General features: G+C 34.5%; 1 protein-coding gene and 1 pseudogene across 4 annotated transcripts in view; both read left to right on the top strand.

Moving 5' to 3' along the window:
- Positions 1 to 20509, top strand: part of PRKG1 (protein kinase cGMP-dependent 1) — a 1094018-nt gene that overhangs the window by 959453 nt on the left and 114056 nt on the right. For all 4 annotated transcript variants that reach the window (XM_016154345.2, XM_016154344.2, XM_036223586.1 and 1 more), the window contains one exon: positions 903 to 968. In XM_016154345.2, the coding sequence (XP_016009831.1) occupies positions 903 to 968 (66 nt within the window). The remainder of the gene's footprint in view (positions 1 to 902; positions 969 to 20509) is intronic.
- Positions 14442 to 14560, top strand: LOC118604865 (annotated as a pseudogene).

The following is a 20509-nucleotide window of genomic DNA, read 5'->3' as shown; positions in this document are numbered from 1 at the left end:
TTATTGGAGACATATGATATTTTTGTTATGAGTTTTAGAATGTAATCTTTAATGTATTTCAAACTATATTTATTATTAATTATATTAGAAATTTTTCTTTTCTAGGAAAAATAATACATTTTTGAGTATGTAATGTTTTCATGACAGTGGTATCATTAAATTTTTATTAGCTCAAAATGAAATGTTAATGTTAATTTAGCAAATCCACCTTTGACTACTGGATAAGACAGAGATATCAGGGCAGATATTTAAATATTTAAGAGGTTGATAGATATTCTTGCAGTAATAAATTAGAAGTTTATAAAAGGAGAGTACATAAAAATCACGGTCAGTGTGATTAACATTTGTCAAATACCGTTGAAGCTCTAGTGTAGATGAATGACTGTATATTATAAGTTGCTCACATGTTAGCCACGTAAAAACAGGGTCTCTAAAGTAAGGAAATAATTAAAATAGATACATTGTTCTTAAGGTTATAATAATAAATCCACACACAAATGGATTAATTAGACTTTCCATTTCTAGAAACATACCTTCAGGTCCTTGAACAACTTTTCTCTATCCATGCTCATTACCGTCTTTATAATTGTCCAATTAATTCATTAATTCCCCAAAGAACACAGTGAATAATATAAAATTTTGTTTCACATGTGTAACTGAAACTTTAAGTTTGAAGATTATAACTATAGGATTATGACTGCAAGATTTGTGTAATTCATGACAGGAGTAAGGTGCTTCCTCAGGACAAAAGACATTTGAAACATGAACGAAGCTTAAACCTGAAAGTGGATAAATCAGAAAAGTGTACATAATTTAATATGCTTCCTGAATTAATCAGAACGAACACTTTTATTTGGTATTAAAGGTGATTTTATTTCAATGTTTCTCTATTTTTTATATAGGGAAGATGTAAGAACGGCAAACGTAATTGCTGCAGAAGCTGTCACCTGCCTTGTGATCGACAGAGAGTAAGTACATTGCTTTATTATGCATATTGCATACTCATATCAGTGACATATATAAGTTACTGGAATTAGACATCATTTTATGGAGCTTTTAATACTTGTATTACATCCTTTCATTTTAAAATGAATTCTATATTTGATTCTCATTTCCTTTTAGTTTTGGAGGTGGATGGCTCTGCCATTCTAGCCTTATGATCTTCAACAAGATACTTAACCACTATGAACTTTACTTCAGTTAGCTCATCTGTAAACTAGGGATAATTCAACATTATAGTGATGTTGCTTAGCATGATCATCTTGAGATCCGTCTATATTGTTGCAAATGGCAGCATTTCATCTTTTCTCATGGCTGAGTAATATTCCATTGTAATATGTACCACATATTCTTTATCCAATCACCTATCAAAGGACACTAGTTGTTTTCATATCTTGGCCACCATGAATAATGCTGCTATCTATCTTTATGAATAAATGTTTTCAAATTTGGGGGGTAGATACCCAGAAGAGGGATTGCTGGGCTGTTTTAAATTTTTTTGAGGAAACTCCATGGTGTTTTTCATAGTGGCTGTACTGATTTACATTTCCATCAGTAGTGTATAACGGTTCCTTCTTCCCCACAACCTCTCTAACACTTGCTCTTACTTGTCTTGTTGATGATAGCCATTCAAACAGGTATGAGGCGGTATTTCATTGTGATTTGGATTTACATTTTCATAATGGCTAGTGAGGTTGAGCATCTTTTCATATTTCTGTTGGCCATTTGTATGTCTTCTTGCGAAAAATAGACATAGGCATATATTTAGGGCCATTAAACATTTATTCCATAATGCCTATCCCTGATCTTTCTCTCTAATTTGGCTTGCTATTCTCATTACCTGAATGCTTTATGAGTTTTACTGCGAATATCAGACTATTGACTCTACAAGAGCATGGTTAAAATGCATGGACATTACCTAAAAGTAGTCCACCAGATTTTTCCTCATTGTAGTGTTTATGGATAAGTTTATCAGAAAAGTCAAGTGCCTGACTCAAGGAGAAGAACTCTAACACACCCATTTTAATGGAGACTTTTGAACTGAAATAGGCTGTGAGTGTCAATGCAAAATGAAAATGAGGGAACAGATATGATCAATTCAGAATGATGGAGTCAAATGTTGAGCTCACAGAGCTCTGGAGGGATCTCACTTGATTCACAAATCTCACTTTGGGGGCCCCTCTATGTTGGAGGTCTAGATACAGAGCAGTGCCACAGCTGCAGAATGGTGGTTATATCTGTGAACATTTCTGAAATAGATAGGCCTTGTCTGGTTTCTAAAACCAACAGTAACTCATTCTTTCCTTCACTAACATTTTACTACGGATCTACCATACACAAAACATTGTTAGGAGCTATGAGAAGAATCAAAGGAGCAGCATCGATCCTGGTTTGGTGGTTAGTTTCTAACATAGAAGATGTGGTGTATACACAAAATAATCATGATGCCGGGCAGAATGTAAGAAAGGTCCAGAATACGCATTTATGGGAGTCTGGATAAAAGAGTGACTAATTCTGAGGAGACTCGAGAAAGTCTTCATGAAAGAAATATTATTATGAGGGAGATCTGGAAGTATAGGAGAGGCTATACAAATAGAGTGAACAGTTTAGGCCATACTCATAAAGAAAGCCATTTCAACCAGCTAGAGTGAGACTGTATAAAGGTCGTTGGGGCTAGCTCACCAAGAACACTGAGTGCTGGGATAAGGGTAACTCTGACAACTTTATGCAGCAAAATAGTGTCACTGTAACACTATATTTGATAGGCTCATCTGAGAATACAGTGCAGAACGAATTAGAGGGAGAGGCTGGAAGCATAGTATCTGGTTAGGAGTTTGTCTATAAATTCAAGTGATGACCCTGAGACCATTTATAGGAGAAATGTTTAAGGTAAAACCAGAGGGCTTAATACTTGACCAGAGGGCAAGAAAGAAATCAGGGTTGTAGTCAAGATTGAGAAGATCTAGAAGGAATATAGAAGAATCAGTTTAGGAGGCACAATGGTTTTTCACTAAAAATATAATTAATTTTGCATACATATTGGACAATAAAGAACAGGTGCCCTGCAGACAGTGCAAAATGTAGGACAAAAACTCTTGTTTAAGTTAACTAAAAATTAACTTAAAATTTGTTTATGTAGAGTTAACAGCTGAGACTATGAGACCAGATGAAATTGTGTGAAAGGATAGAGAAGATAAAAAGACCAAGTTTAGAATTTCAGAGATTCTTATATTCAGGAGTTAAGAAGAGGAAGAAAAAAAACAGTGAATAAAATTGAGGTGTTAGCAATCAAAGCGGTGTAGGAAACTTCAGAAACCAAGAGATTTCAAGAGAAAATGGATAATCGGCAGTGTTAAGTGCAAGTGAGAAGCCAAAAGACATACCTCTTAAGAAAAGGGCTATAGGTTTAGTAACCTGGGAGAAGAATTTTTATAAAGTGGTGAGAATGGAATGTAGATTACATAGAATGAGTGGGAATTGAGGAAGTGACAGGATAAACAATTCTTTCTTTCAAGAAATTTAGTTAAAGGAAGAGGGAGAGAGCCTGAGGAATTAGCAAGGCCTTGGAGAGCTTCCTAATGGTGGGTGTACGCAAGAATCCAGGAAGATGGAACAAATGAAATACTATAGGGAATATCTGAGGGAAATGAGACCACAGGGGAAGAAATTGTGGGCAAGCAAGGATAGATTACTTGGAGAACATATCTTTTTTTTCTTTTTTTTCCCCCCTGAAAATAGAAAAAAAAAAAAAAGAAAAGAAAAAGAAAAAGAGACAGAAAATTTACAGAGCTGTAGATAAAGAAAGTTTTGGAAATAAGTATGTCCTTAATTTTGCCTCTAAAGCATAAAGCAAGGAAATCTGGTAGAGAGAGGAGGGTTTGCCATCTAATTGGGAGTGAATGGGTAAAAGTATCAGTTTATGTCCCTAGAGTTCTCTATCATTTGTGAATTTACACATGTGTGCCATCCCTCCTGGAAGGTAGATAGGATATTTTACAGAAGAGGAAACTGAAGCCCATAGAAGTTTTATAACTTGATAGAGTTTCAAGGTAAATGGTAAAACCTAGATTAATCTAATCATAGAGAATCAAACTGGGTGAGACTTCGTGAGTTATCTAGTCTAGCTTCTTCATTTTAGTTAACTGAGGTCTGAATGATGAAGGAGTATCAAATAGCACCACACATTATAACTTCACCTCATCCTAATTTTCTCTTTTTTTGAACCTACTCATATACAATGCATTGTGGAGAGTGCATGGGCTTTGAATCTTGACTGCACCATTTTATGACTATATGGGCAAGTTACATAAATTCTAAGTCTCATTTTCCCCATCTGAAAAAAAAATGAGATAGTAGTATGTAAATTATAAAATTGATTTGAGGATCAATTTAACATATGTAAAGGTCCATGGCCAGCACGAGGTATGTAATAAACACTCAGTAAATGTCCCCTTCCTCTTCTTACAAAAAGGCATAGAAATTTTTTACATACAAAGAGGACACCTTGAGAAAGGTCTAGCTTTAAAAATAAATATGAAGAAGATAGCTTGAGTATAGGAATCAAGAAGTGATTTCTGAACTTTTAGAAGACAGGTTGAGCTTCCCACCAAACTGAATTTACAGCTTAACAGGAAAATCAAACTGTAACAAAAGGATCCTGTCAAAAGCCTGCTGCTGGTTCCTAATTTATTGCCAATTAGGGGAGCACCAGGGCTTCCTCCCATGCAAACAGATGGCAGATATTAGGACTGTCAACAAGAGGAGCTTCTTTCTCAAATTTACAAGCAAGGTACCATGTTACAGAAGCCAGTGATTATGATTTATCATTCCAGAGGGAGAGCAAAAGAACATTATTGCAACTAATCATGCATGTCAGAATTTTTTAAAATACTCATTGACAAACTAGAAAATGATAGATACATGGCTTCCTCAACAGGTATTCTCTGAGAATTGGTTTCTTGAACCCGATCATTATTTTAGTAACTATCAGCAGTTATTTCAAAATTTGTGAAATTAGATTTAAAAAGAATATTAGATTTAAAAAGAACAATCTCTTTCTATTATATTTTTTAATATAGAAAACTAGGTCTCTAGTGCCTCCTTGTTTTAGAATTCATGAAATGAAATAAACATAAAAGTAAGTACATTATCATGTTTCATGATCAGTTACAGAATGTCTACCTCTTCATTGGCATGAGATATTGTTGATGAAGCTAGAAGTTCAAGTAAGATCATATTTCTTTTAACATGTTGAGATCATTGTTAAAGACAGTAACATAACTACTAGTAAATATTAAAAGAGTTACATATTTTTCCTACAGGAAATTTAGTTCTAAGTTAGATTTGTAACTCTAGCACTAATTTACTGGGTAACTTCCAAGACGTAGGCATACTGTTATGAAAATTGTAATATTTTCATACCCATTGGTAAATAATAGTTTGAGTTCCATGTGTGTGTTCATTCCGCTCCTCCGCTGTCCTGGTCATTTGATTCCCACACCCAGGACTCTCCAGATCTCTCCCTGATCCAACAACTAAAAGGTGACAGCTGACAAACATTAGGACCAGTTTTCATTCTTATTGATTAGTCCTGTGCCATGTTGACTTTTAATTCTATCATTTCTGGTAATGTCAATCTTAAATGACATCAGCTTTGGTTTTTAAACTTTTATTTTACCGAACCTGTTGTTTAAATAAAATTAATTAGAAAGAAAACAGAAACTTTTCTAGGTTCATAAAGTAAGCCCCTAGAGCACCCATGGGTCCTCCTTCTCTCCTTCCAAATCATTTCAGGTGGTTCCTAAGGCACTCAATGGGAACTCAGGAGTTACCAGAATAATTTACAAACCACATACTGCTAACCCTTTCATCAGTGACACTCATGATATTTAATCATATTTTGGAGCCAGTCTTGTCATTGAGACAAAGTGGGGGATGGATACCAAAAGCTAGCCTAGAGGAAGTGTAGTGTGCTGTGGCACAAAAATGATGAGATTAGGAGGGAGTGTCAAACGTCAGATTATGGGGCATTAAAAGTGGCAATCTTAGAAACTAAGGTATCTCCACAGATCAAGGAAGCCTAGGTGACTGTGGTTCAAATTTTTAACCTCCTAAAGCTATAATTATCTCATGTGTATTAAGCATAGTTATACTATATTATTATTAAAGGTAGCAAGATCCAGCCACTAGGCTAACAATTAGGAAGCAATTTATAAGTATAAGGCTAGACCAAAGACCCATAAAAAATAGAGCAGCGAACTAGTTACACAGAGAAAAAGTCACTGGAATTAATAAACCAAAGACTATTTCTCAGTACCCAAATTGGAGTCTAGGTATTAAAACTGGAATTCAAGCCAGACTAGGAAATTTGACATTTATTCATTAAGAAAGATAATAATGCCAGCTTCATGTCTCAGATATTTGGACTACTGAGATGAACAAGACACACATTCAAATTAGGTGTGAAAACAGCTTAACTAAAGACAAATCTGTGCCTGTATTAAAATATTTTTGTTGTTTCATTACCAGTGCTGGTGGCAGAAACTCAGATCTTTCTAGTTACCCTACCTTCACAATTAGCTTCTTTCTACTATTCAAGCTCTGTAGTCACACATACATCAGTCTCTAAAGATAATGCTTCTGGTCCTGGGCTCTACCCAGATTTCCTCCCTGCCTTCTTGCTAATGATACATTGGTGCTTTTCTTTATTTCCCTTTGCTGTGGCTATTCAAGTGTTCAACTCCAAGTATGAGGCAAAAAATATACAAATACTAAATCTACCCTCTGGGCTGGGTAAATGAAACAAGGGACCAGCCAAGTAAGAGCCTGAGAAGCCATCTGTATCTGAACCAGAATGTCAGAAGAGATGGAAACTTGAAGAAAATCATATTTATCTAACTTCTCTCAGGGAGGATGCTCTAGGCGTTTCTGATGAGCAACTTGGTGAGGAGTGGGGCTTACCAAGACACATACATGCTCAAGGAAAATAGATGCTCACTAAATTGCCTGAAAAATATAGTGGGTTGTATTTACTGCAGAAGTTTTACTTCCAGAGTAGGGCGTGCAAGTGTGAAGTCATAGCTGCATGACTTAAACCAGACGTAGGAATTTTTTTTTTCTATAAGTGACTAGATAGTAAATATTTTATGACCTGTAGGTTAAAATGATCTTTGTTGGCACCTACTCAACTATGCTGTTGTTGAGCAAAAGCAACCAAAGACGATACATACATGATTGACATCGGCTATGTTCTAATAAAGCTTTGTTGATAGACCCTAACATTTGAATTTCATATTATTTCCATGTGTCAAGAAACATTACTCACCTTTTAATAATTTTTTATTTCCATGGTTTAAAAATATAAAAGTCATTATTTGCTAATGATTAGACAATGGGCTGAATTTGGCCTGTGAGGCACAATTTGCTGATCCCTGACTTAATATTGAAGAATTGAGTGCAGCCCCCAGCAGTCCTGTTCTAATCTTCCCCCATGCTGTGCTCATGTGCTCAGCCTGTTTAAATAAAACAAACACATAAAGAATACAGATTTGAAGTACCCTCCAGGTTCGGTCCTCCAGGTGCCTGTCTCTTTCTACTTGCCCTCTCCTCTCTGACATCCTTTTCCTCCAGTTCTCTTATTCCCTTCACTTTCCTGTAAGGCACTTTTTTTTTTTTTTTAATCATTATTCTCAGCCCCATGCACATATTGTTTCTTTGTTTTTGATCTCTGCATTTAATTTTACTTTTCTCTGGGACTTTGCTTCAGACCTTGAATTAATTTGGCTAATAGCTAATTATAGATTAAGAGGATTCTTTACAAAATTTATTTGCAATTTGATGGCATACCCCTGAAGACTGAAAAATCAGAAAATCTAGAAGATTTTAGAATTTACAAGTGCCAAGCTGGGAGAGGAGAAGAGGAAAAATTGGGGAACAGCAAAATCTTTCAGGCACCATTTTAACCCCACCAACCAGGTCAGCTGCATGAAGGTCCATGTACCTAGTGCTATTTACCCCCCACCTCAGTTGCCTGTGTCCCTGTCTTTACATAGTTTGCTGTACTGTGTTCACATGATAGGACTATAGGGACTCCATAGCCAATATTAATCAGTAGCCATATTGCCTAATTGATAGGGTGATAATATATTTCACAGCCTTAGCCTTTCCTACAAAGTGGATCTTCTTTTGGTTTATTTTCCAGAATGAAATCTGGGGCAATGTGAGGATATTGGCAGGATAATCACAAGAAAACTAATGTGCCTCACTAAGAATGGTGTCAGCTGTAATTATTTGAGCTTTTCTTTTTTTATGGAGCTATTATTGATTGATAGGCTTTACAAAAAGTATTTATTCAGCAGGAGAGATAAAATCCAGAAGTTTAGAAGAAAGAGGAACATTATATTGGTTCACTTTAATGATGTGAGTTGAATTATAGCATGTCCTGAGCAAGCATGATCTAACTACAAAATAAGCACATTTCTACTAGAAAAGGAGTATGTCCAGAGACAGTATTTGTTGTTTAAAGTCATGGAAAGGAGTATGGTGCTTTAAAATAGTAGACCTTTTTCTTACAGCAAGTCTATAAAGAAATGATGTGTAACATCACTGACTAGAGAACTCATTGAGAAGGTGTAATTTCTTGCTTCCTCCCCCCAACTAGAACTTACTGACTGCCATTTGTCAGACACTCAGACATCTAGTATTTGGGGGTGGGGGAATAAAGGCAAATATGTAAATATCACTTTTTTTTTTTTTTTTTATCTCTGGTATATGTATAATTCCCAGCTCTTATCTGTTAAGTCACTGCCCCATAGAAGGTTCAAACAGTACTTTGGTAACCTATTGACTCTGCAAAATAGATGAAGTCGTGTTTCATTAATATATTGGTGGACCATGAATTATATTTTGAATATTTTTGTTTAAAAAGCATTGTTAAACAATGTTAAATGGTGACCAGACTAGTCAGAAAGTCATAGCAGATATTTAAGAAAAATAAATAGGAACCTTCAGACCAGGGCTTGACAAATTTTCTATAAAGGGTGAGAGAGTAAATGTTTTCAGATTTATGGTCAGTTCTTTGTCATAAAAGTTTAACTCTGCCTTTTGGCCCAAGGATTGTAGTTTTCTAAACCTCATAATAGATCAGATTTATTTTAAAGATGAGGAAATTGAGACCCAGAAGTGCCAGATGCACCAAAATCACCCTGTTTACTAATAAGAATTACTATTTTTTTGACCTCCTTTACCCTTACTTATCTTCCCTCCTCCTCTCTTTTCCTCTAGTAACAGAAGATTTGACTTTGGGTGGTGAACACTTAATGCAATATACAGGTGATACATTGAATTGTACACTTGAAGCCTATATAATTTTTTTAACCAGTGTCACTAAACCAATGTAACCAAATTTAGTAAAAAATAAGAATTGATCAAGGTAGATCATATATTCACATTCTTATATTCTAATGCATTTGTCATATCTTAAAATTTTAGAACTTAATGAGACCTTAAAAAAATCTCTCTTCCAAATTCTTTAGAAATGAGAAAGGTAATTCCAGGGGGAATATGGATTGTCTAGACTTTTTAGTGCCAAAATGAGGTGCAACAGAGAGATTTCATGACATCTGTTTTGGTGCTTTTTCACCTGAATCACATTATGATTTAAATTACCATGATATAAGACTCATGCATTTATTAATACAATAAGCACATCTTGAGTATCTACTGTGTTAAGCCCTAGTATCAGTGCTGTGATAAATAGAAATATATAAAAAGAGACAGTTGACTTGAAGAAGATTAGAATCATGAAAATGAACGATCACAAGAATGATATAATCAAAAATGTCTATCTGAAAAAGAAGAAACTGATGGCTTCTGAATTGAGCTAAAATATATTTATTGAATTCAATCTGAAATTACGTCTATTACTGCTAAGAAAAAAGATTGGAGGATAAAATCTTTGAGTTCCAAATGGCTACAAATGACTACTGAACTCACTGTGTCAAAACTTTACCATCCTGGCCCAATAGTTGAATCCCTAGTTAAAATGACAATTTTATTACATTAGCTAATTTATTTTCTCAAAAATATATTAAAAAAAAAAAAGACTGACTTTATTCAGTCACTCTCCTGATCTTCCATGATAAGTGGGGATCTTCCTGTTGCTTTTTACTGTACCATCATCTGCTTGCTGTATCATGCATTTATACTTGTTGAACTATTTTGACTTGGGAACTACAAACTCGAGGAGGACAGAAAGCATGTTTATTTTATTCACTGCTGCATCCTCAGTAATTAGTAGTGCCAGGAAGTATAATAATTACTCACTAAATATCTGAGTCACGCAGTATTGGTCGGGGTCCAATATAGAGACAGGACACGGTAATCTGAACAGGAAAAGTTTATTATAAAGAATTAATAATTATAATAAAGCATTGGGGTAAGAAGGGATTAGCTAGTGAGAAGAGACCACTAGAGGATATAGAAACAGCAAATATAAGGAGTAGTCACTAATCCTAGGCCTATGAAAAGCACTCAAGGAAGATCCTCCCAACCCCCAGCCCACCCCAGCCCCTGGCCCTGCTGGGACTAAGAGCTAGATACTGTTATAAAGCAAGATTCCTAAAACTTGGCACTCTTGACCTTCTGAGTCAGATAGTTTTTGTTTTTGCTGTTGTTGTTTGTCAACAACACACCACATCATGACAACAAAAATTATCTCTAGGCATTACCAGATGTCCCCTAGGGAAACAAAATCACCCCAACTAAGAAGGACACAGCCATGGCTTGCAATGGCTGTGAAGAGCTTCGATGCCATGCCAGTAAAACTTGCACAAGAATTCTACCCTGCAGGGTTCCAGGGTAAGCTATTCACAGGGAAGTATAAAACCACCTGAGGAGATGGCTAAAGGGGAGGGTGCTGGCTGCTTGATATTACTGGCCTCCATGTACCGAAGTAGCCAGATACTTGGAGAAGCTGCAAGAACATTGCAAACACACTGGAAACAGGAAGTAAAACCCTTTACTCTTATCGTGTCTGCCAGTGTTCTCTACTGGCAAAGTTCCAGGGCTAGTTGGCAAAGAAAAATTACTTAAATAGCCCAGATCTCATTTTTACAGAGCAGTCAAAAATGGTGAATTTGGAGCTGACATTACAGATTCCAAACCAAATCCTATTCCAAGGTCCAGAGCTATAAAAATAAATAACAGTATTTTTGTCTGCCTTGGGGTAACTCCTGGTCAAAACAGATGCATAAAAAAATCAACATGAGAAACTGTTACAGTATGAACAAAATGTTTGGGAGAGAGCTGAGGGTGGAGGAAGGTATTCTGCCTACAGCATCTTAGAGGGCTTGCTAGACAAAGTGATAATGTGAGTCAAGTTTGAGCAGGGATTTTACATTAAAAGAGAGAAAGGTGAGGGCAGCTCCTGCTGAGAGAAGAGCATACACAAAGATAAGAAATTTTGGAAAGCCACTATTCAGTAATAAGTAAAATATGGCAAAAACAGAGGATTTATGGGGCAAGGAACTGAACAGTTGATTAGACCGGTGGAGTGCTGGGAGACACAATTGAAAAGAAGAGATGGGGACAGGTTATAAAGAAATCTAATATCTCAAACTAAAAGAATATGGATTTTATTGTCTGAGCAATAAGAAACCAACAGAGGGCTGTCACTGCTGCAATTTGTATTTGATTTCGAAGGAAGGGGGTAGGAGATTGAGCCTAGTGGGGAGGAACTCAAGCAGGGAGATTGCTGAGACTGCAGCCACAGTCCTGAGGATTATTCACTATCATTTAAGAGCCTAACATTATTTTAAAGCAGATTTAGAGGAATAATTAAATGTGGGAGATGAGAGAAAAGTGCTTGTATCTTGGGAGACTGGTGGTGGTTATAACAGATCAAGAGTAGGAGAGGTAAAGCAGGTAGGTCAATTTAGTTATGGATATGTTAATTTACAGCTGCCTAAGTGGTATTCAGATATTCAGACAGAGAAGTCCATATTCAGTTAGAAATGAGTTTTTTCTCTTTTTTTCCCTTACAATCAGATGATGGATGGAAATTGATGTTGGAGTTCACAATTAATCAGCTTTAAAATATCACAATCAGACCTTTGGTTTTGTTAACTAAGAAGATGGTTTTGTTTTACACTGATGCATATATAATTTATTTTTTTTTCTGTAAGCGCTTGAAACATTTCTATATTTACAATGCTTGCATTTCTTCCCATTGGATGTTTTAAAAACTATTGTTTAAAGATTTGACAGTGTCTTTGGAACTCATAAACCAGTTGTATGAATTAAAAAAAAAAAAAACTGAAAAACTTCAGTTTCCAAATCTAGAAAAATCAATCTTAATTTCTTCAATTAAAAAGGTCATATTTGAAATTACATGTTTGAAATTCTCTTTAAAAGTCTTCCATATGGCTGTTTTTGGGGGTAGAAGATTATAACACTCCTTATGTTCTAGAGATAAAGCAGAGAGGAGAGAATGCCACAATCAGTTTCTGACCGAAGCTTAAAAATAAGTTTAAAAATCAACAGTGTAATTAGTAAGTTTGAAAGCTGAATTTTGCTTTAGATATTTATATTGCTTTTTTTGGTAAAGTTAAATGGTTTTGCTTTCCTGGTGAGACAGTTATTACAGGCACAGCTAAGTCATAAAGATCTAAGGCTTTCCTTTTCTTTTCAGGATATCTAGTAGTTGGTACTCATTTTGTAATTTATAGCATACATATACAAATTGGATTAGCATTAGCTACATTAACAGTGAAATCTTATTCCCAGACTAAGCTTTACTTATAAAGAAGGACCTTTCAGAATTTACTAGTTTGGATGAAGAGTACTGGTCATCTTATGTATTACCCTGCTACTATCACATAATTGAGCTAATATTAAAACAGAACTTAACCAGTAAAGGCAAATGAAGATTTGATAGTTGTTCTTCCAGATAAACTGAAGATAGTGTATTTTCATCTAGATGGAAAATCCACTTGGGCCGAATGAAACTTTTTTGTTGTTTTCGCATTATTCTCACAGGGATGTCTTTGTTCTGTTTTGTTTTTACATTTTTATGCAGGCAATGTCTGGTGATTATAAATGTAATACCTGTTTTTAGAGAAATTGGAAAACAGAGAAAAATGTAAACATATTGACATTCAATGATAACTACTGTTAATACTTGAGTATATTTCCTTAAATAGTGAGATCACGCCGTCTAAAATTTTTTCCTTTGTCCACATACAAAGGCAACATAAATATATAAACATGCACATACATACTTATACATGTAGAGATAGATAGGTATAGAAAGATATGTGGATACGCAAATTTCAGTGTCATCTGTTGAAAACATGTGCCAATCACAAAGCCAGTTGATACCTATCTACCTACATACATAGTTCCAATTTCAGTAAATATGCAAAGAATACTTTTTCTCTTCCATTTTAAAGGTTAACATTGTTCCAGGGAGCCAAAGTATTGTGTTGCAAAATATAGGAAATACATCGAGGAATAACTTTGAACCTAATTCTCTGTTTTGAAAACCTATTAATCACATTATCATGTTGCATTAGCAATTCACCATGTGTAATTTGAGTCTCTTTATCTCCTTACTAAATGTACTTGGACATGGAAGCTCATTTCAATTTTTTTATTTTGTGAAGAATTTTTCGCAAATACCTTTGCCTCTCTTTAGATATAAATTCGAGAGTCATCGGTTTGGTAATTCTAATGAAGGCATGTGAGTAAATGATATTTTCTGGAAGAACATTAAAAAACAAGTATAATTAGTGTAAGATATAAGAACAAGGGTCTAGTAAAAATCAGGCTACCTAGAATCAATCCCAGGTCTGTCACGTTCTAGCTCTTTAGTCTCAGGCAAGTTATATAATCTCTCTAAGCCTTATCTCTTACCTCTTATTTCCAACCAGGAAACTTAACAATATCTAGACACTGTTTTTTTTTAATTGCCACAACTTGGTTTTAAGAGCATCTAATTGGGGTGAGAAATGCTGCTAAATCTCCTGCAATGCACAGGATAGGCCCTACAACAAAGAATTATCCAGTTCAAAATGTCAGTAGTGCTGAGTTTGACAAAACCCACTGTCAACTTTTTGTAAAGTAGGGTAATTCTACTTTCCTCACAGAGTTGTTAAGTTTCAATGAGACAATACAGACAAAAAAAAAAAAAAACACTGAATAGGTAAGCGATAAATACAAGAAAAATAAGTAAGTCAATTGATTAAGTGGAAAAAGTGGGAAAAGGACCCAATTTAGGTAGCTACTTATCTTTAAGAGACAGGACAGAAAGCAGTGTATGATACATGCTGAGAAATAGCATAGAGGAGGAGAAAGGGAATCAGAAAAGTGAAATGGCAGGGGAAAAAATGCAGTAGTTCACTGCAGCGCCACAAGTTTCTATTTCATTGTCTAAAACTGAAGAAGTCTATGGCCATGCTACCCTGAACAAGCCCGATCCCGTCTGATCTTAGAAGCTAAGCAGGGTCGGGTCTGGTTAGTACTTGGTTGAAAGACCACCTAGAAAGACCAGATGCTGTAGGCATAAAAAATTAAAAAAATAAAGGATTGTAAACTGATAAAATCCTTGCAATCTGTGAGGTCAACCAAGGGGTGCCTCGCCTAAAAAATATAATAATAATAATAATAATAATAATAATAATAATAATAATAATAAAAAACCGAAGAAGTCAGCAGGGCCATGGATCTCAGATAGGTCATTGGGGGTGGGACCTGGAGAGAGACCACTAAGATTAATAGCAGATTAGTGATAACTTTGAGTAATAAGAGTGAAAGAAAAGTAGGAAAGAATGCCAGGTTGCAATAGGTTAAGAATTAAATTAAAAACGAATATACCAACTAGAAAATGCAATCTATTCAAGCTTGCTGGCTATTCGGCCACAAAGAATAGTTATTTTAGGATTAGAGAGAGCACCCGGTTTATAGACTAAAAGGAAAGGAAAGTCTAAAGGAAGACAATAAAACAAAGAGAAATATTGTAATTAATAGAGCAAGAGTCTGGAAGAGATGAAAGAGTTTATGTCAAGAGTAATAAAGAGGGTGATTTGCTTTAGGAAGAAGTTTGGGTGGTTCCTCCAGGAGAGAAATGTGATGATAATGTCACTATACTTTAGGTCCTGGGAAAGAAATGGATACCAAAATTTAACTTTTTGTGAACCTCTCAAAAGTTACTAATGAAAAGTTTCTTAAATAGCCCAGATACATAAGATGTCTATTCTAAATTATCATTACTATTTCTTCATGAAACTTCCTGTTACGAGTTGAATTAGGAACTCTACCTCCATATGTCAAAGTCGCAAATCCCTGTAACTGTATTTGGAAATAAGACCTTTACAAGGTAATCAAGGTAAACGAGATCCCAAATCCAAAGATCTGGCATTATAATAAGAAATCATTAGGAGGGTGTACACAGAGGAAAGGCCATCTGTAAGTCAGGAAGAAAGGCTTCACCAGAAAGCAAATCTGCTGGCACCTTGATCTTGGATTCCCAGCCTCCAGAACTGTGAGAAATTAGATTTCTGTTGTTTAAGTGACATAGTCTGTAGCATTTTGTTATGGCAGCCCTAGCAGACTGATTGATATACTTTCTAATTGGGACTTCTATAGATATATAATGCAATAGAAGAAATAAAATGATCTATTAAAATGAAAAGTATTTTTCTTAAAAATTAAATTAGTCAATAAAGCAAAATATGAGAGAGAGCAGATATTTGATACCAAATCCTAGCCCTGGCTATTAACCAGGTGGCTTCAGCTTTTTTTATTGGGAAATAAAAATATGAGTCAGTCAGATTGTTTCCATTCAAATCCCAGTGTTGACACTAGCAATGTGACCTTGAGTAAGTTATTTAATTGCCTTTGCCTCTGTTACTTTATTTGTAAAACAGACGATTCATGTAACATAGTTTGTATGATTGCTAACACATCTTAGTTATTATTTTCATGTTTTTCTTGATAGTTTGTTATTACTAGATTCTCAAGCATTTTGTCACATTAAAAAATATATTTATCTCTTCTAATGATTTTCTCTTGTAAAGTTTTTATTTCCCTTTTCAGTCATGTAATGAGAGCAGAAATAGAAAGTCCAGTGATGGATCAAATGTAAAAAGGTTAGGGATGAACATTGTTTTTGTTTCAAAGAGTTACAAGGTATAAATAAATAACTACACTAAAAAGATATTTTGGATAGATTTCTTATGGATTCTTAGCATTTTATTTTCAATTTTCTTAGAAAATCAGTGATTTACACAATATTTTATGTTCCCATGCCATTTTCATTAGCGAATGTTTTCTAGAGGCAGTTTTTAAATAGTCAATTACAAAAGTGAATTGTTTTAACTAATATCTGATATAATTGATACATCTACATAAACTAAAATATATCAGCTGTGGATCTTTTTTTTTTAATGTGGCTTATTTATTTTTACACAATTTTGAAAAAAGTTTTGTCAATTATATGGATTTATAAATTTTAAATAATTTCCAAGTAGATAAACTTGAAAAATATTTAATAGATTAAATAACCAATGTTGCCATAGATTCTGCTTTGAGAATAGGAAAATCTAGAGAAAAATTGAACATTTGTTTGTATATTCTTATTGAGAAAATGGATCTCAAATTGTCTTAGGATTGAGAAGCTATTGCATTATGAAAAGAGTTAAATAATTTAGTATTGATAATTTGTTTCTAATGGGGAAAATGGATTGTTTTAAATCTATTAATTGGAGATGTATATAAAGCAGCATTGTTTTTTATGTCAAAACAAACAGTGATATTTTGGCCCATAAAATCAATGACAAAGAATAATGCATAATGTATAGTTTTGTGAGCATGTTTTTGATTTAGTCAAGGTAAAGAGAACTTCTAACACTTTAAAAACTGGTCAGCCACACAAAATCTTCTAGTACATGGATTGTCTGATTTAAGTATAGTTGAGAGGTTTTATCCCGTAAGAAAAATGAAACATAAATTTGTCATATTAGGGCAATCTATGCTTAGAAGCATATTTCCCTGTATAACCTAAAAGGCTAAACTATCACAGGAGATTTGATTCTAATTTCTGCTTTTAATTGAAAATGAAAGTTATTCTCCATTTTTAGACCCTTTCTTTCTCTTTAATTGCCATTGGGATTCATGGACATAAATTCCTTTGTAGTCTAAAATCATTATACCCATTTAATGTCCTCTATATAATTCGATGATACATTGCTAAGTGTTTCATATCACTTCACCCATATTTATAACAATATATGCCTTCATTATGACCCAAAGTTTAGAGAAAGAGTTCATTATAACTAAACTTCTGTCCTAAAAGTTCATCATTTACATAGATGGATTCTTAAAAAGGCACATAGGACTTTTAAATTAACACATATATCTTGAATTTTAAATAAATTTTTCTTAGAAAAACTTAAGTGTTTGCCTTTTTTTTTTTTGTCATACACAATGAATTAATTCATTTCAAATCCGTTATATACCAGGCTATATTCTAGGTCCCAAAGAGTTATTGAGTAATAAGATGGACTACATCCCTGACCTTGTGAAAGTAAATTCTAGTGTAGGAATGATGACAGGGATTTAAACAAACAAACAAAAAATTTGTTTTTAGCAAGAGATAAGTGCTGAGATGAAAATAAAATGGGTTAACCTGACAGAATAACAGTAGTAAGGGTTTAGGGTAGAGACTACTTTGCATTAGCGGTAAAGGCAACTTTGCAGTGTATTCTTAAGAAGATACAATTCAAATTGTCTCATTTATTGAAGAGGCTTTCTTTTCTCCATTTTGTGTTTTTGGCTCCTTTGTCAAAAAAAAAATACATGTGAAAGAATGAAACTGGACTACTATTCGTCACCATGTACAAAAATTACCTCAAAATGAATCAAAGACCTAAATATAAGACCTAAAATAATAAAATACATAGAAAAAACATAGGCACTAAACTTGTGGACCTTAATTTTAGGGAGGATTTTATGAGTTTCACCTCAGAGGTAAAGGAATTAAAAGCAAAAATAAATGAGTAGGATTATATCAAACTAAAGATTCTGCACAGCAAAAGAAACCAACAAAACAAAAAGACAACTGACCAAATGGGAGAAGATATTTGCATACACCTCCAATAAGGAGTTAATATCCAAAATATTTAAAGATCTCATACCACTCAACAACAGAAAACAATCAAATTAAAAAATGGTCAGAAAACCTCATCAGACAGTTCTCCCAAGAAGACATACAAACAGCCAATAGGTATATGAAAAGATGCTCAACATCGCTAGCTGTTAGGAAAATGAAAATCGAAACCATGGTGAGATACCACCTCATGGCTATCAACAAGACAAGTAATAGCAAGTGTTGGAGAGGTCGTAGGGAAGAAGGAACCCTTATACACTGTTGTGGGAATATAAATTGGTACAGCCACTATGGAAAATAGTATGGCATTTTCCCAGAAAATTAAGAGTAGAATTACCATAATGACCCAGCAATCCCTCTTCTGGATATCTACACAAAAATTTTGAAAACATTTATTCATACAAATATATGTACCCTGATGTTCATCGTAGCATTATTCAGGTGGCCAAGATGTGGAAACAAATGAAGTGTCCTCCGTAGATGATTGAATAAAGAAGATGTACATTATACAATGGAATATTACTCAGCCATGAGAAGAGATGAAATACTGCCATTTGAGACAACATGGATGGATCTTGAGAATGTCATGCTAAGTGAAATAAGTCAGAAAAAGTTGAGAACCATATGGTTTCACTCATATAGAGAATATTAAACTGAAAGCAACAAATGAACAAGACAAAAACCTCATAGACTCAGACAACACTATGGTGGTTACTAGAGTAAAAGGGGGATGGGAGGAAGTAGAAAAGAGGTCAAGTACATAGCGACAGAAGGAGATTTGACTTTGGGTGGCAAACACACAGTGTAATATACAGGTTACATATTATTGAATTGTACACTGTATAATATTAACCAGTCACCCCAACAAATTTTTTTTAGTTTAATAAATAACACAGCTGAGCTGAAGCCTAAATGGCATTAAGAAAAAGTCATGTAAAAAGTTAGGGAAAGAATGTTCTAGACAGAGGACAAAGTCCCCTGAGGCAGATGTAAGCTTGATGATATACTCTAAATTCAGAGTGAGTGAAGTAGGAGAAATCATTTGGAGAGGTTGTAGAGGAGTGATGTGATTTCATTTATGTTTTTATAGATTAACTTGTCTATTGTGTAAGGACAAGAGTGGTAGTAAAAGAAAAGGCAATTATAGAATTCCCGAAAGTGGCTGGGACTAAAGGGTAATTAGAGAAAAGGTGATTCATTTCCGATTATCGTAGGTAGAATTACAGGATTTAGTGCTGGATTATATCTAAGAGTGGAAGGACTAGAGGAAGAGAACAATCTAGAATAGGCATCTGCAACCATTTTCTGCAAAGTGACAGGTAGTAAATATTTTGATCTTTGCAGGCCCTACTGTCTCTGTTACAACTAGTCAACTCTGCTGTTATCTGTAAAAGCAGCCACAGACGATATATAAAAGAGTGAATGTGGCCGTTTTCCAATAAATTTTATTTACAAAAACAGGCATGGGCCAAATTTGGCACATAGGCAGAAGTTTGCTTACTCCTGATCTAGAATAACTTCTTGCAGGAATAAGAAAGATGTTTTCTTCTAGAAAACCTTACTGTGCAGAAGCTAATAAATGCTATGAGACCCCAGTCTTCCCATATTAGTGCCACCATAGAGGCCGTGATGGATAAAGTAGAGACTGTGGGCCTGTTGGAGAAAAGACTTCATTATCCAGGGGGAAGCCCTTCCACCTCCCACAATTCCCAGGCCTCTTTTTCCATTACCTGAAGTAAACCAGCAGATGCTCAGATTATGTGTTTGTTTTGATTTTCTTTATTATCCATGTAAGGTAGAGTGTTTAGACACAGACAGGATGATGAATTTGACTTATGAAATAAATTTTATCTGTGATGCTGCCATATACTCTATTCTTTATATAACTACACTTTTTAATCAATATTTTATATTACAGTTTCGTTCATATATTAATACTATCTGTAGCTCTAAATTCTCTAATATGCCATCTATTCTTTTAACTTTCCTCTAAATAAAAATATATACAGAATTTAATGTATTTCTGTATTTCTGGAAAAAAACTATATTAAATATAGGATAATTAAATTCAAGGACTAAGGATACCATTAGGTATTATAGTAATTGATGAAATAGCTACTCCATTAATTTATTCAATAAGTACTTATTGACAGTATCCTCTGTGCAGAGACTTCACCAACATTAGGAATGCATACTCAGTAAAACCTGGACATCAAAGAGTTCAGCGTCTAGTGGAGACTGACCCAAAAACTTACCAGTTTTAGAATTCTGTGATAAGTGCACTGAAAAAGCAATCACAGGATGTCTAGTGGTATTCAGGAAGGGAGGGACATATATACAAGAGAG

This window comes from Rousettus aegyptiacus, unplaced genomic scaffold, assembly GCF_014176215.1.
Source record: "Rousettus aegyptiacus isolate mRouAeg1 unplaced genomic scaffold, mRouAeg1.p scaffold_m13_p_6, whole genome shotgun sequence".
Classification (NCBI taxonomy): Eukaryota; Metazoa; Chordata; class Mammalia; order Chiroptera; family Pteropodidae; genus Rousettus; species Rousettus aegyptiacus.
Note: the sequence above shows the minus strand (reverse complement) of the source record. Positions and strands in the feature narration are given on the sequence as shown.